General features: G+C 37.9%; 1 protein-coding gene across 1 annotated transcript in view; it reads right to left on the reverse strand.

The window, feature by feature from the left end:
- The window catches only part of ITGB4 (integrin subunit beta 4), an 82,261-nt gene that overhangs the window by 46,000 nt on the left and 19,587 nt on the right, over nucleotides 1–16,674 (reverse strand). Inside the window, exons 3-9 of the mRNA XM_070934619.1 lie at nucleotides 12,067–12,239; nucleotides 11,509–11,591; nucleotides 10,677–10,775; nucleotides 9,663–9,867; nucleotides 4,980–5,076; nucleotides 3,214–3,385; nucleotides 2,079–2,342 (exon numbers count right to left, since the gene is read on the reverse strand). Coding sequence (XP_070790720.1) covers nucleotides 2,079–2,342; nucleotides 3,214–3,385; nucleotides 4,980–5,076; nucleotides 9,663–9,867; nucleotides 10,677–10,775; nucleotides 11,509–11,591; nucleotides 12,067–12,145 — 999 coding nt within the window. The 5' untranslated portion in view covers nucleotides 12,146–12,239. The remainder of the gene's footprint in view (nucleotides 1–2,078; nucleotides 2,343–3,213; nucleotides 3,386–4,979; nucleotides 5,077–9,662; nucleotides 9,868–10,676; nucleotides 10,776–11,508; nucleotides 11,592–12,066; nucleotides 12,240–16,674) is intronic.

Raw genomic sequence — 16,674 nt, forward strand, 5'->3', positions numbered from 1 at the left:
GGGGGGGAAAGTTGTGATACATCACATGATGACGTGAGGACATGAGTTTAACATCCCGACATAGAGGAAGAAAATACTAGCCTAGACATATTCACAGTACAATAGGAAGTCTGGAGTATTTAGTCTTTTCCCTAGGGCCTAGGCTTTTTCATTATCTAAGAAACTACTAGTTGCTTTACAAAAAGAAAATACAATTTTCCAAATCACACCTGTTTTCTTTCCTACAAATAAAATGTAGTATAGTTTATTGAATAGCCCGAAGGCCTTTTCAAACAAAACAGAAAAGAAAAAGTTACAAAAGTTACAAAAATAGCAATCTAAAAATATATGATAGATGACATTAAAATTTTACAATATCAAATTTCAATAGCTAAGTAGTACAACATAATTGAGGGGATGTGGTGGCTCAGTGGCTAAGATGCTGAGCTTGTCGATCAAGGTTGACAGTTCAATAATTCGAATCCCTAGTGCTGCGTAACGGGGTGAGCTCCCGTTACTTGTCCCAGCTTCTGCCAACCTAGCAGTTCAAAAGCACATAAAAAATGCAAGTGGAAAAATAGGGACCATCTTTGGTGGAAAGGTAACAGTGTTCCGTGCACCTTTGGCATTTAGTCATGCTGGCCATATGACCACGGAGATGTCTTCAGACAGCGCTGGCTCTTCGGCTTTGAAATGGAGATGAGCACCCCCCCTAGAGTCGGAAATGACTAGCACATATATGCGAAGGGATCCTTTACCTTTACCTTACAACATAACTGAGACTGAGAAAATGGACCAGAAGTAAGACATAAAGATAAAATTCTTCTCCATGATATTTCAGCAGAAAAAAACCCCTAAGAACATTGTCCATGGTCTAAAGAAAGCGAACGGAAGGATATTGTTCTAAGAGACAAACTAGACTTGAAGCTACGGCCATAAATGTCTTTTTTCAATCCAAAAAGCAATAAAACAGAAGGCTTAATTACCATAGGATGGAGGTGATAGATGCAGACCAATCTTAGATGTCATAACATAATAGAGTTTTGGCCTATCCATGGATCAAGATTTATGAGGTAACAGAAGAATTATCTTTGAGTTACCTCTAACGTGGATTATTTAGCTAGCCACTGGGTGTCTCCACTGCATTGCAAAATACAGACTGCAAAGACATTTCATTCCCAAATCCAGTACATACATACATACATACATACATACATATCAGAGGTGAATCCAGCAGGTTCTGATAGGTTTTGGAGAACCGGTAAATTTTGAGCAGTTCAGAGAACTGGTAGCGGAAATTTTGAGTAGTTCGGAGAACCAGCAAATACCACCTCTGGCTTGCCCCAGAGTGGGGTGGGAATGGAGATTTTGCAATATCCTTCCCCCTGGAGTGGGGAGGGAATGGGGATTTTACAGTATCTTTCCCCTGGAGTGGGGTGGGAATGGAGATTTTGCAGTATCCTTCCCCTGCCGCACCCACCAACCCCACCAAGCCACGCCCACAGAACCGGTAGTAAAAAAAAATGTATTTCACCATTTTTTATATATATATATATACAGAAAATTCGGGCTCAATAAAATTGTGGTTGTAGGTCATGGATTACCTATACCTGAAGTTAGGCATTCAGCTGCTACACTGACATACATCTTCTAAACTATTAAAGTTCAGCCTGCCCTCCCCACTCCTTCCTGAGTTTTTGCAAGCAATCTTCAATTTCCTGGGCTACAAAATTAGCAGGGATCAGACTACTCCTTTCTCACAAAATTAATTAGTGATTTCTCAACTTTTCGGGATGCAAAGTTTTTTTCTTTTCTGATTTTCTTGATGCCAGGATATGTGGACAAGACTCCTTTCTACTCTGTGGGGACAAATGGAAACTCCCTTCTAATGAAGAATTACTACATTTTTTTTTTAATGTTTTAACTCTAAATCTTCCTATAGGAAGCAAACTCAGCTTCTTGCCCTAGGAATAAATAGATGAGCTAGTTCCCTTGCTGGGAAAATATCTATAGGCCAGTATTAACTCCAAATATCATCACATGTTGTTCCTTTATACTCCCAAGTTCCCATATTTTTCCTGCTTAATGACATCTTTTACCTCATAGTAATCATAGGAGTGGTTGGTGACAGCAAAAATAGGGATGATATTACTCCGCCCCAGCAGGCGCACAAGGGTAGGCACTGAGGGGTAATCCTGCTTGGTATCAAAGGTGTAAGTCCCTGCTTGAGTTAGGTGGCATTTTTCATCATTCTTTCTTAGAATTCCAGCAAGGACGTTGGCACCATCAGCTTCGTAATGGAAGGCCGACTCAGTGGAGAAGACCAGGAGGTGAGTGCTGTCATTCCGCCACCCAATATTCTCCTGTGGGAATAAGGAAAGTCAAAGATGTAGAGTGGAGGTGGGCAAATCACATCCCTAAGACTCATTTTGACAGCTCCTGCCCTCTTAAATTCATGTTTCTAAATTTGATGGGAAACCACTACAGCACAATGTTGAGCTGATTCTCAGCAGGGAATAAGGGTAGCACACACAACTGTTAACAACAAAGTCCCCAATTCATCAAAAATAAAAATGCCAAAAGCATCCACGTTTTATATAATCGTATCATCCCCATTAAAAAAAAGGTAAAAATTTAAGTGTGCTTTCTCCATGTGCCAGGAGGAATCACATAACTAGAGTGTGGGAATAGCTGCCAAAAATCCAGAAAGGTTGTTCATGATAACTTTTGAGAAATATGCTATAAACAGCTATTCCAGGAATGTTAGTAACCACTGAGTATGTCTTTCAAATGCAGCTCAGATCAAGGTTAATTGAGAAAACTAACATTGTCATAGATCTAGGAATTTCATGCTTATCTTGTCTCCTCAGCAATGAACTCTTCAGCTCCTTAAATTTACAAATGTTATTAGGCACTAGGTAGTTTGTTTTTCCCCTGACCTTCATAAGATGTTTAGCTGGTATTCAGACTATAATATCCTAACTCCAGTTAGGAGCTGATAATAGCAAAACTTGATAACAGCAGTGATCCCTGCGGGAGATGGATGGTTCAAAAATTTGAAAAATAAGTAAATAAAATAAACAGTCTCCACAATATCTAACTCCAAAGCTCACCCATTTTCTTATCAAACTGCAAACAAAAAGGGCTGTGGCTTTTCAAAGCAAAAATTTGGCCTAGATTTTTCTACTGCTCTCCCAGTTTGGTATGCAGCTAAAAGGTTTTTATCCTGTTTACCTTGCAAACTGCTGTTTGCAATATAGCATCAAAGCCACCTTCAGGAGCATCCAAGTTCCCTGATATACGTTCCTTCATCAATTCCTGGCTGAATTTATTAATATCATTGGTTAGACGGATGACATTCTTAAAAGAGAAAGGCGGGTCAGCATTAAACCAAGGTTCCCGCAATCTGAAAGCAAAAGGACAGACAGTTTTAATTGGTAACTACTGCCAACCTGACTATCAGAAATCCTAAACAAGGATTCCTTGAAAAAACATATTATTGTTTACCACAATATTTAATGCAATGAATCTGAGCAGAACAGTTTCGATTTAAGCAGTAAAAAGAGACTGCATTTAAAATCTCAAACTAAAACAAATTCAGCTTTGTTATTTGGAACACAATATACAAGCTAGCCATTGTTATTTCTAAACTAGGCTATAAGGTTTAACACACTATAGAAACCTGCCCAAAGCACCAATGAGTTATGAGAATAAGTTGTGAGAAGCAAACATTTTACAGTAGTAGAGGACAATGAGGCTTAACATTGCTACTTCTTGTGTATGTATCCTATTTCTGAGTATTGAGACATTGGAGCACCAATCCATACACTGGGTTCAGTTTCTCAGAATAGTTCCATTTGTTCCTGTTATTTTTGTTTGATACACATGATAATACATAACACATTTTTATATTATAAGCAGGGGTGCTATTCAGCAGGTTCTGACAGGTTCTGGAGAACTGGTAGTGGAAATGTTGAGTAGTTCGGAGAACCGGCAAATACCACCTCTGGCTGGCCCCAGAGTGGGGAGGGAATGGGGATTTTGCAATATCCTTCCCCCAGGAGGGGGGAGGGAATGCGGATTTTGCAGTATCCTTCTCCTGGACTGGGTGGGAATTGAGATTTTGCAGTAGCCTTCCTCTTGCGTGGGGTGGGAATGGCCCCTGCCACGCCCACCAAGTCATGCCCACCAGGCCATGCCCACAGAACCAGTAGTAAAAAAATTTGAATTCCACCACTGATTATAAGGTTATAACATAATTCACAAATACACACATATGCATGCATACATGCACACAGAGGGTTAGATGAAGAGATCTAAACATTAACGTTCCTGTTCCTTTTCCAATTGCTAGAAAATTCCATACAATATCACAGGATTTCTTTTAAAAAGCAAACTTGGTTCTCTGGGTATTTTCTTCAGTTTCATCTCAAAGTGATTGGGGAAAAAAACAAATTACCCCAAACAAGAGTCCCTTTCTACAAATGGATGAGTCATCTTCTATTCAAGTAGTTCTCAGGACTTGCTTGGACAAGACTGAGCCAAATTACTCAAGCTGTCTATTCACGGGGCAGTTAAAATACTGTTATATGCCCCTTTGTGAAATGTTTAGAAGCATAATTTTAGGGTAGCTTTAATGAAGCTATATTCCCTGAGACTTTTATATGCTTCTTAAAAAGGATATAAAAGAAAAGGTTTATTGGGGGATTAATCAAACTAATCCTAAATCCTCAGAAAAAAATGGATTCAACTGGCCAATTGATAGCCGAATTAAAAACAAAGGAATTCTGACTGAGAGCAGATCTATCAACGACTGATATCGACAAGATTTGGGTATACGTAGAATATTGCAAGGTTAGTAAGAAAGCATGGTCTGAGGAAGAAATATGGGACTAGAAGATCACAGATTAGATAAAAGCCTTTATTTTTTTAAAAAAAATATCATAGATCCTGAATAGTTCATTTCCAAGTGACTTGATGGATTCATCACTAGTACTCACCTTATGGGCCTCATGTCTGTCTGTGGTGCTGTAACTTTGTCCACAAATTTGCCAAAACCAATGGTATAGTCATGCGTCAGCTCCGTCAAGAAATTTGCTAGCAGGATAGAAGAAAGAAAGGAAAGAAGGATGAAAATATTTGGGGACTTTAGATTAAATCTTCTAATCCCATGATGGAGTTCAGTTACTATAAATATTACATTGGATGAAGTGAAATCATTCACTCCTGGAACCAATTAAAATTTACAGCAATCCCGAGAGACGTTTATGACCATGCAGAGAAAACCCCAGTATTATAACGGAACCTTAATGCAATTTGAGTATACATTCTTGTTTTTTGAATTATTTATTTATTTATTTATTATTTAATAAATTATTTATTAGGTGAGATTCAAGGTGATGGTAATTACCTATAAAGCCCTACATGGCTTAGGCCCGGGGTACCTGGCGGACCATCTGCGGCCAGTGACAGCTCCCCATCGCCCGGTGCGCTCTCACAGGGAGGGCCTGCTTGGGGTCCCGTTGGCTAGACAGTGTCGGCTGGCGACTCCCAGGGAGCGGGCCTTCTCTGTGGGCGCGCCTACTCTGTGGAATTAGCACCCCCTGGAGCTCCGGATGGCCCCTGACCTTCGCTCTTTCCGCCGTGACCTCAAAACATGGCTATTTGGCCTGGCTGGATTGGACTGAAGGGGTTTTTAAAGGGGATTGTATTGGTTTTTATATTTGAATACTGAATTTTATGTGTTTTTTATCTTTGTGAGCTGCCCTGAGTCCTTTGGGAGAGAGGGCGGCATACAAGTTTAATAAAATAAATAAATAAATAAAATAAATATTAGTATTATGGTAATAAGAATCAGTTTGGTATAGTAGTTAAGGCACCAGGCTAGAAACTGGGAGATCATCAAATCTAATCCCACTTTAGGCACAAAGCCAGCTGAGTAACTTTGGATAGTCACTCTCTCTGGGCACCCTTTTTTTGAACTATTACCATCTGGCAGACCATATAGGATAATTTTAAAAAGGACAAATAGGCTGAAAAACAGCTTTTATCCCAGAGCAGTAACTATATTGAATTCTACTGTATAGTGCAATATTAATACAATATCAGGGGTTTTCAGTTCAATTGTATAGAATGTGAAGGATGTTTGTTTGTGTTTTATTTTTATAGTTATAATGTACACTGAAGATGGCATTTAATTTCATTGTACGAGGTGCAATGACAATAAAGTAAACTAACTAACTCTTCAGTCCTAAGAAGCAAGCCATTGCAAACTACTTAAAAAAAAATATCGCCAAGAAAACTGAAGGGACTAGCCCAGGCAATCAATGATTTGAAGATGCTATAATAAGAATAAAAATAAGAAAGTCTCGCTCATTGATATTGCTATACCAGGTAATTCTAGGATTGAGAAAAGGCAATCTTGCAAAATACTAGGACTTGTAGATAGAAGTTAATGCTTATGGAGAAAGAAATTTGTTGCTACTATACTGTAATTGTGATTTGATTTCTTGGAATAATACCTAAAGGTTTCTCTCAATATTTGGAAATTTTGAATTTATCGGACTTTAATTTTACAAGAATAAAATACACTGCTTGGAGCAGCCCATATCTCAAATGCTACCTTAATCATTCTTAGGTCCTTGGTTAGAATGTGAATTATTAAGTTTTTACCATTCATTGTGAATTTAATTATAGATTACACAAGTTTGAATCTCTCTCTCGGTAACTTTCTATCCTAATTATCATAAGATATCCTAAATGCACTCATTTTAGTCATAGAAAACAACTATGAAGGCTTCCGGTTGGCACCGCCGGCGTCGCGGATGGTCTTTTTGGACCGCCAGCCCCGTGATTCCGTTGGAGCTGTTCTGACAGCGCTAATCAGCTGTCAGACGGCTTGAAACCCTCTCCTTCAGGAGAAGAAGGAGAGGAGAGCTGGTGGGCGAGGGTAGAGCTCCCCGGTCAGCCCACTGAAGCTCCAGATCCGAGGCGACTCCGTTTTAAACGGAGCCAGACGTCGCGACCAACTCTGCTTTCAAAAAGGAGATTAATTGAATTCAAAAGCAGACAGAACGGAAGCAGGAGAACAAGCTTTTGCAAGTATTATGCTTAACTCCTGGGATACATTGTTTCTACTTGATTTTTCTGAGCTGGAGGTGGAAATGGTGTCCTCGTTGTGGGCGTAAAAGTGAAAGTTAGAAATGAAAGTGCTTGTTAACAGATTTGTGCTCAGAGATTGGATTTAAGTTGCTGGGATTTGAGAGCTGGGTGTAGAAAAGACTATCTTGCTTGATAAATCACAAATAAATTTGAGAAAGCTGTTCAAGAGACTTTATGGTTGTGAAAAGAAAAATTCTTTTAAAATAATATGGCTTCCAAGCAAGGAGTTCCTGAAAGTGGTGGAGGCTCTCTAATGGTGTCAGAAATGAAACAGAGAATTGATTCACAGAGCCAGGAGGATTTTTTAGAGAACTTACAGAATTTATAAAGGAAGCCATGAATAACCAAATTGCAATTATTAATAGCCAAACAGCAATCATGGAACGAAAACTTACAGAACTGGTAGAGGATATAAAAGCAATTGAGGATGTTTTTGAAGGAAAGCACAATGACAATGCAGGAGACATTTTGACCAAAACAGAGAAGCTGGAACTAGCTGGCTCTCAAGAATCTTCAAACTTTCTTCCTGCTCTTTTGGAATTAACTGACAGAACTTTTCAAAAATATAATTTGGAGCAGAAAGAAGTAGAAACTGACCAGCCTTACGAGGTTTTGGAGGACAAAGAAGATTTGGCAGAGGCTTTCACACAATTAATTAAAAAGCAACAATTGGACTTTTCTTTGAAAACTGATAAATCTTATCGAGTCAATTCTTCGTTCTATGAACTGACTGATTATATAAGCAAGAAGAGTCGATATGGGGGCTCTAAATCAGAGGAAATGGTTCCAAGAAAGGGACAAGTTTTAAAGATACATCAACCTCAAGTTAAAATTCAAAACCTCCTCAAAATAAAAGTAGGAGGGAGGAAGAAAGACTGGAAAAAATACAGAAAGAAAGGAAGAATGGAAGATTAACTTTTTCTGGTCTAACTATTGGTGTATTAATGATTAATTACAATGATTAAGTAAATGAATTAAGAAAATATAGAAATTCAATTAATGATTAATTAAGGTTTACTTATTGTTGTATTAAAATTTTTAAAATATTTGAATTTTGAGAATAAAAGTAGGAGGAAGAGTAAAATGATTAAGTAAATGAACTAAGAATATTTTACAGATGTATTACGAGATTTTTAGGGTTTGAATGATCTATTAGTGTTTGTTAATGTTTGTAAAACTCTTAGGGCTAAAGGATTATATGTTATTTTGAGTTTATAAAAAAGGGAGGCTGATGAATAATCTGTAGAAGGGGAGTTAAGGGGTCTAGGGAGTTTTAAATCTTGCATTAACTTAGCATATTTTAGCATATGTTTGGTAAAATTTATACCCTGTTTTTGTTCTGGGAAGTCGGGGGTGGGGGGTGGGAAGGGAGGGTTGAAGGCTGGGTTTATGATATATTGAATGATTGCCTATATTGTATATTTGTTTGATCATAAAATAAAAACTTTTTTTTTCAAAAAAAAAAAAAGAAAACAACTATGAAATGGATTTATTTTTTAAAGTTTCCTATTCCTATAAAATGTTGGACTTAATACATTTGTCCTTAACCCACCAAAAGTTAAATCTATGTATAAACTATTTATTCACTTTAATCACTCTTTCTCCTCTGGTTCCCCCCGCCCCGCTCTGCTTTATCTTAATTTTAAGTTCTCTGAATCAGGAGTAAGTTCCCTTTTTATCCTTTTCGTGCTTTGCTGCTATTACATAAACAAAAGCAAGAACATGGTTTTCATATCTATCAACTTGGTTCTGATGATGTATACACATATGTGCATAAGAACATAAATATCTCTTTGAGCTCAGCTTGACTATTAATGACTATGGATAAGCTCAAGAGTTATTTGGCAACAATGTAGAAGCATTTCTTATAGCTTTCTTTTTGGATTTTTTATTGGTTTCCATGGTAGTGGCTACATTATTTCCTGGTGATTACCCATCCAAATGCTAACTAGCTTTAACCTTGCATACTGTTTCAAATTAGCTTGGTTGCTGTCAGGGCCAAAGAATCAGGACCATTTGTAAGAATGCAGCATAGAAGATTTATTCAAGCGTATACATAAGAATCTGGTGAATTAAAGTTCAATGCTAAATTGATGCCAGATAATGGTCAATGGAATACAGGAAGGATTGAACTTTGAGCGCTTGTAGGAACGCAAGGACTCTAAACTGATGATGCATTTAATTCTGCCTCCTAGCCATGTCCTCTCTTCTACAATTGCCTAGCACCTATTATCTAGCTAGGCATAGAATGTGAGGACCTCTGTGATGAGAAACAACCAAGGAGAATCAAGTGAAGCAGATAAAATGGGAATAGATTTCTTAGTTGCATGTTCCATGCTGAAGCTGGAATAGATCAAGTTTGCAAGAAAAAATCCAGCTTTTAACTGCCACATATATAATCCACCTGCTGGTCTTAGATTTTGTTTCCCTCCCTTTGCCAACTTCCTTGAAAAATTGCAGATAATTAACTGACTGACAAATGTCTCAGACTGATTTCAAAATGAGATAATTTAATCTCTCACCAAGGTACTGGCCCATTTGTTTCAGGTTGTCCAAGTCATCAGACATGGAATATGAAAAATCCATAAGGATGTAGAGGTCCACAGGAGGTTCAGTGGGCTCAAACACCTGCATGGCAATGTTTACTTCGTCATCCGGTCTCAGTTTGAGTAATACGTGCTGCGGAGATACTTGTGTTTTCCTCAGAGTTGTATCAATTTGGAAATTCTGCCAGGAAAGACATCAATTATACATAATGGGGGATCTTGAAAAGACTTAGAGACTACTATTATAGCAAATTGGTTGAATGTACTGATTCCCAAGATAATATTACAGTATCCCCTCCCCGCAATGGGTATACAGGTAGTCCTTGACTTACAGCCATTGGTTTAGTGACTGTTTGAAGTTAACAATGGCACTGAAAAAAGTGAGTTATGCCTGCTTTTCATGCTCATGTCCATTGCAATATCCCCCATGGTCACATGATCAAAATTTGGGTGCTTGGCAACTGGCACATACTTATGACAGTTGCATTGTCCCAGGGTCATGTGATCACAATTTATAACCTTCCCAGCAGGCTTCCAACAAGAAAAGTCAATGAGAGAAACCAGGTGTGCTTAGCAATCACATGATTCACTTAACTACTGTGGTGATTCGCTTAAAAAGTATGGCAAAAAAGATGGAGCAAAACCTGTTTAACAACTGCCTTGCAAAGCAACAGAAATTTTGAGCTCAATCGGGTTTCAAACTGGTGGCCCGCGGGTCGGATGTGTCATGTGCAGGCCACGCCCACCCCAGCTTCGTGAATGGGAAAAACGTCGCAAAATGTCATGTGACAGCAATGTGACACGGCGAGATACCCGTGCACTAAATGAACAAAAACATTCTGACTAATTAGAAATTACTTCATTGAGAATAGCTACTTAGTTAATTGCTTATTGACAAATTTTGCATTGGGATGTTCTGAGAGATTATTCAGGTATATATTAATTTTCTTATGTTCATATCCATCATTCTTTCACTGTACCTCTACTTACCTTTGTCATTAATACCTCTCCAGACTTTACTTTTATGTTGTTTTGGCAGCCATAGCTCCTTAGATTATCTTCCAAATCACAACGGATGCCTTTGAAGTTCTGGGATGAGAATAATTAGACAGTAAAGTATGCTTAGAAATTAGGCTCAAAATTAAATTGTCTTTAGGGACTCAGCCTCTGCTTAATATTAGTTTAAGGTTAGAATTAGTGACTCACTGAAAAATTCTAATTCAGCATGATGCCTGTATTGAAAGATCCTAATCTTGTTTGGCCTTGTGAAGATGTTATGTTGTAGGCATTATCTCAGAGTGGCTGTTACCACAGTAGATAACCAGGCAATCTCTCCAACCCCAAACTGATTGAATTCTCAGCCTTCGAACCCAATTTATTTGAATTGGGTTTTGGTTTTTTTTTGCCTCACTAGGACAAAAGTTTCAAATAAGGCACACCCATAGCAAATAAAATTATTTTTGTTATTACCCATGTAGACCTCCTGGAGTAAACCTCAGTGAGGTTGGGAATACGGTATTTAATTCTCTCCCCCTCAGTGTTTCTGAGTGAGCATACTAGCAAGGAAATCAAATCACCATAAAAGAGTCTGGGGGTTCTTTTTTATTAATTTGTTCTTTTATTGTTTTTAATGGGTTTTGTTGGTTCTTAAAACTGAGAAACAACTCATGAAATCCATGTTGTCAGATTGAAGGAGGCGGGATTAAATAATAAAATAAATAAAAAGATCAGTGTCAAGGTGTTGAATGGAAAGGGATCATGGCCAAATCTCAGTCTTTGAGATCACATCATCCTATCCTCAATAACTGTTAAAAACGTTTACCTCATCTGTGCAAAAAGTACAGTTGCTGCTCACTCGGATGCATTCAGTGCAGCTTTTTGCCCTAGAAGCCACACATTGGTTAACTAGAAACAAACAAACAAACAAACAAACAAACAAACAAACAGGTTAGAACATAATTGTCTAGAAATAGGCTAGTTCTAAAATGTGGTCATACCATAATTTCCTTTCAAATTTACAGGATCAATGTTGTTGTTTTTTTACAAAGATTTGATATTGTTCCCATTGATATGTGAGCACAATCACATAAAATTGTATATTAGTGCAGCTGATTATCATCATCATCATAGTTGTTGAATTTCCAGATGTTAAATTCATCGAATTCGCTGACACTTCATACAGTTGAATATGAGGCATTAGTCAATTTTTGCTTGGTAACACTTAATCTTAAATGCTAATGTTTTACTTTATATTTTGAGAGTACATAAGCCACATTTGGGAGTGCCATTGATTTTATGATTCCTGCAGAGGCATGTTTCCAAATGGCAAACAGCCTGGATTGAGAAGAATCATAATCAAGACTGTACTTTTTGAACTTACTTTTCTTTCCTTGGCCCAAGATAAAAAGCAGGGAGAACAGAAGCAGCTGGAACCACATCCTTCCCAAGAGCTTGTCCATTCTTCCTGAAATACAGCAGACTGTGGAGTCAGCAATGGCTCAGCTCAGACTCATTTGATAATTCTTGAACTCCTTTAACGTGGTCTTCTGTAATCTAGAAGATGTAATTCCAACATATTTGGGAGCCATCAGATTATGGAAGGGTTATAGAAAACAATCACAGGTTTCTTACCACTGCTGTTTGGTAAGAAATAGAATAGAACATTCCCTGCTGCAGACACAAGAGACCTCCGAATAACCTGAGATAGTCAGGAATATTATGTAACTGAATTAACATTAAATTCCTGAGCAGCCTTGAACTAGCAAATATGAAGTATTGTGCTTGAAAAAATTAATGATTTGTGTCTATTTATAAGGGGAAGTGGAAAGTTTTAAAGCCCCAAATCTGAATTTTTTGAAATTCTACTTAACTTCTGAGATTTCGCCAGGCTTTGCTTTTGCACTTTCCAACTATCCTCCAGAGGCATGAAAAATAAAAAAACTTGCTTGGAGGAAAGAAGGAGATGGGTGGGAAGGGATATAGATTCCATTCTCAGTATATATCAGTCTGCGTGGAGCAATACAGTACCAGTTCATACTATCTTCTGACATTCAAAGAAGGTAACTGAATCAGAGCATCTGCCTAACACGGAATGAACAATGGCCAGATATCTTGTATAGAAAGGCACAGACCTCATACTCATTCATGATGAAGCATCCTCACTGGTCACATTAGTTAACTTGCAAAGAGTTTTCTCATATAGTGCTCACTGCTCACATAGTGAACTTTCTAGTAGTTTACACCGTGCATCCCTTCTCCAGTATTTTTGCGTATTGATGAGGAAATCCATTTCAAGAATGTATTTTCAGAAATGACTAGGCATCACTGACTTGTGCTAAAAGTACCCTGTTTCCCCCAAAATAAGACATCCCCTGATAATAAGCCCAATCGGGCTTTTGGGCGCATGGCAATAAGGCCAAGCGCTTATTTGAGGGTTCAAAAAAATATAAGGCAGGGTCTTATTTTTGGGGAAACATGGTATGTTCTATGTTCACAAAGGAAGAGATTTATGGTTGGTCCTACCTCCCAGCTCTGGCTACCTATCTTAATTAGCATAGTGGCATTATAAGCTAAAGGAATCCAAATGCAGAACTGCCAGCACTCCAGCATTAGACGTTGAAAGGGAAGGGAGGTATTTATCCATGGCAAGCACGGCAGCAGCAGAAAAAAAGAAAGAAAGAAAAAGAAGTCCACCAGTGAGGCAAGATATGGACCTAAGAATGTAGGGTGAGATTCTTGGTCACAGACCAGTAGACAAGCACTAATTGGCTGATAATTCTCAATGCTTAGCTTGGGCACTGATTGGCTGGTAGTTCTCTGTGGCTTGCACATACCTAAACATATCCATGATCAGAGTGACCTGATGTTCAGTAAATCTGAAGAGAGTCAAAATAGCCTACATTGGTCTTTTCATTTAACCAACCATGTCCCAGCTTTGGGAAATTCTCAGTGTGTTCCAGAATTTTTATCAATGGCAAGTTCAAGTTCCAGAATTTTTATCAATGGCATGCTGGCTGGGAAATTTGAGGCACTGAAAAGAGTAGTCAGGATGGGAAACACTACTTTAATTGTACTTAGTGATGAAAAGTCCTTTAAGTGTAGTATGTAAATATTCCATAGAAGAAAGATAATCTTTTAAAGTACTACCAGTAATATGTTTTGATGATATCTCAACATCTGCTGTCTTTTAATTATTATCATTGCTATTCAATTGCTCCTCTTTAGCTGAATCACTGCTTGTTTTATTATTTTATGTATAGTTTTTTCTTTAGACTTACACTTTGGACTTTTTTTTTTTGGATAAACCTCTCAATGAATTTCAGAAGGACAAACATTTTAGCCTTTGCTGGTGAACCCCAGGAAATGAAGTGGCTTCTTGAAATCTCTGTTGTTTTTTGCATGAATTCCAGATAATAATGATAAAATAACTCTAATATTAAACTTACCATAACAATAAAATTAATTAAAATTAATTTAATTAATAATATAATATAATAAAATAAAATATAATATAAATAAATTATATTTATATTTATATAAATAATATAAATAAAAATATAATAAAATAAAAATAAAATTAATAAAATAAAGGGACACGATGGCTCAGTGGCTAAGACGCTGAGCTTGTCGATTGAAAGATCGGCAGTTCAGCGGTTCAAATCCCTAGTGCCGCACAACGGGGTGAGCTCCCATTATTGTCCCAGCTTCTGCCAACCTAGCCGTTCGAAAGCATGTAAAAAATGCAAGTAGAAAAGTAGGGACCATCTTTGGTGGAGGATAACAGCGTTCCGTGTGCCTTTGGCGTTTAGTCATGCCAGCCACATGACCACGGAGACGTCTTCGGACAGTGCTGGCTCTTCAGCTTTGAAACAGAGATGAGCACCGCCCCCTAGAGTCGGGAACAACTAGCACATTTACCTTTTTAACACTAAAATAATTCCTCACTGTGCTGACAAATTTTGATTAGAAAACAACTACAGTTCCAATCAATGCCTCAGATAAAACCATGAGTTAATTGGCTATGTTTAAGAGAGAATAAATTAGGCGCTTTGTTTCTGGAACTCTCAAATTATGGTTCTCACACTCATAATGGGACACTGATGAAAATATTTTGCTTTTATCCCAGAATGTTTTGTGAATACTCCCTATGTTCATGCTCATTTCCCCCAGTGCAATCACACCAGCAAACAAAATTGCTAGGTCTATTTGTAGGACTTTGACATAGCCCAAAGTTTGTGCTTCAGAGGAGATCTACAAAAACCTGCGGTATGAATAGCAATCTATAAAATATGTTCAACCGCATGGAGCAAAGAACTGAATACAATGGTTGGTCAAGGCTAAAGGTTCTTCTTTTCTGCTGCATGGCTGTTAGCATTTCTGAATGGATGTGTGCCTGTTTATACCATCCCAAAGCCATGCAAAGCTTTTGCTGCATTGTATCAGTAATGATTGTAGCTAGGGAAGGGATCGATTGTTCAGGATTCTTCATAAAACACCCCTCAAATATAAAACCAGCAGAGGTTCAACTGAGTTTGTATACCTAACATGTTCTATTTCTCAAGGCAAAGACATTCAGAATAACAGAGTTGGAAGGGGCCTTGGAGGTCTTCTAGTCCAACCCCCTGCTCAGGCAGGAAACCCCAGCGGTGGGATTCAGCCAGTTCGCACCACTTTGGGAGAACCGGTTGTTAACGTTCTGAGCAGTTTGGAAAACTGGTTGTTGGAAGAAATCATTAGGACAGAGAACTGGTTGTTAAATTACTTGAATCCCACCACTGGGAAACCCTACACCATTTCAGACAAATGGTTGTCAAATCTCTTCTTTAAAACTTCCAGTGCTGGAGCATTCACAACTTCTGGAGACAATTTGTTCCACTGATTATTTTTTCTAACTGTTAGGAAACTTCTTCTTAGATAATGTATGAGATAATGTCCATACATAATGTATGAGATTACAATAAAACACAATTCCCTTGTTCTAGAAATCACTAGTCTTATTGTGTTCCACTGGCCTTAAGTACTTGTTTAAAGTTCTGTTTCAGTTTAGTAAGGTAGACTAATAAATTTATTGCAGAAGATGATTTGCAAGATTTGCAAGATTTCAAATCAGAATTAGAATATGTCGTGTATCATACTGTCCCGGAGCAGTTACAAATCTTATTTTAACTTCTATAATATATTTACAGAAGTTCTATCATTGTAGTTTTGAAATTTCAGTGAACTTGCTCAAATGAAAAACAAATCTGAAGAAATAATATTTGCAGGGAATACTATTCAGAAAACCAAGGAAAAAAGAAAATTCCCTAGCACTTAAACTTGAAACTTCTGTTATGTACACATACAACTGATGTGTGGGTGATCTGGTGCAATTGGCCTCTCCTACCAGTAGTTCAAAATGTGCATCCCTCTGCACACATGACTCATGATTCACTGCCAAAACAAGCACCTCTTTTCCTGAGTTTTGGACTTTCTAGCCTAATAAAAATCGGAGAAGAAGAAAAACAAGATACGTTTCCAAACAACCCCCTCCTATCAGCTATTTCCTATTGTGCTAACAATTTCCAGCAGCTGTTAAAGAATGCTGGGTGGGACTGTGGAAAATGCCCTGCCTCCATAGGAAACTCTCGTCTGGGGAGAGCAGGGTGGGTGTTTGTAAACTTGCAAGCTCACATCCTTACAGAGTCTTTCTTTCTTTCTTTCTTTCTTTCTTTCTTTCTTTCTTTCTTTCTTTCTTTCTTTCTTTCTTTCCTTTCTTTCTTTCTTCCTTCCTTCCTTCCATCCTTCCTTCCTTCCTTCCTTCCTTCCTTCCTTCCTTCCTTCCTTCCTTCCTTCCTTCCTTCCTTCCTTCCTTTCTTTCTTTCTTCCTTTCTCCTCTCTTTCTCTCTCTTTCTTTTGCTCTCTCTCTTTCTTCTCTCTCTCCTCTCTTTCTTTTTTCTCTTTCTTACTTTCTCTTTCTTTCTCTCTTTTTCCTCTCTCTCTTCTCCCTCCC

The sequence above is a fragment of the Pituophis catenifer genome, unplaced genomic scaffold (genome assembly GCF_029215685.1).
Source record: "Pituophis catenifer annectens isolate HBS135680 unplaced genomic scaffold, rPitCat1.0.hap2 SCAF_2, whole genome shotgun sequence".
In the NCBI taxonomy this organism is placed as follows: Eukaryota; Metazoa; Chordata; class Lepidosauria; order Squamata; family Colubridae; genus Pituophis; species Pituophis catenifer.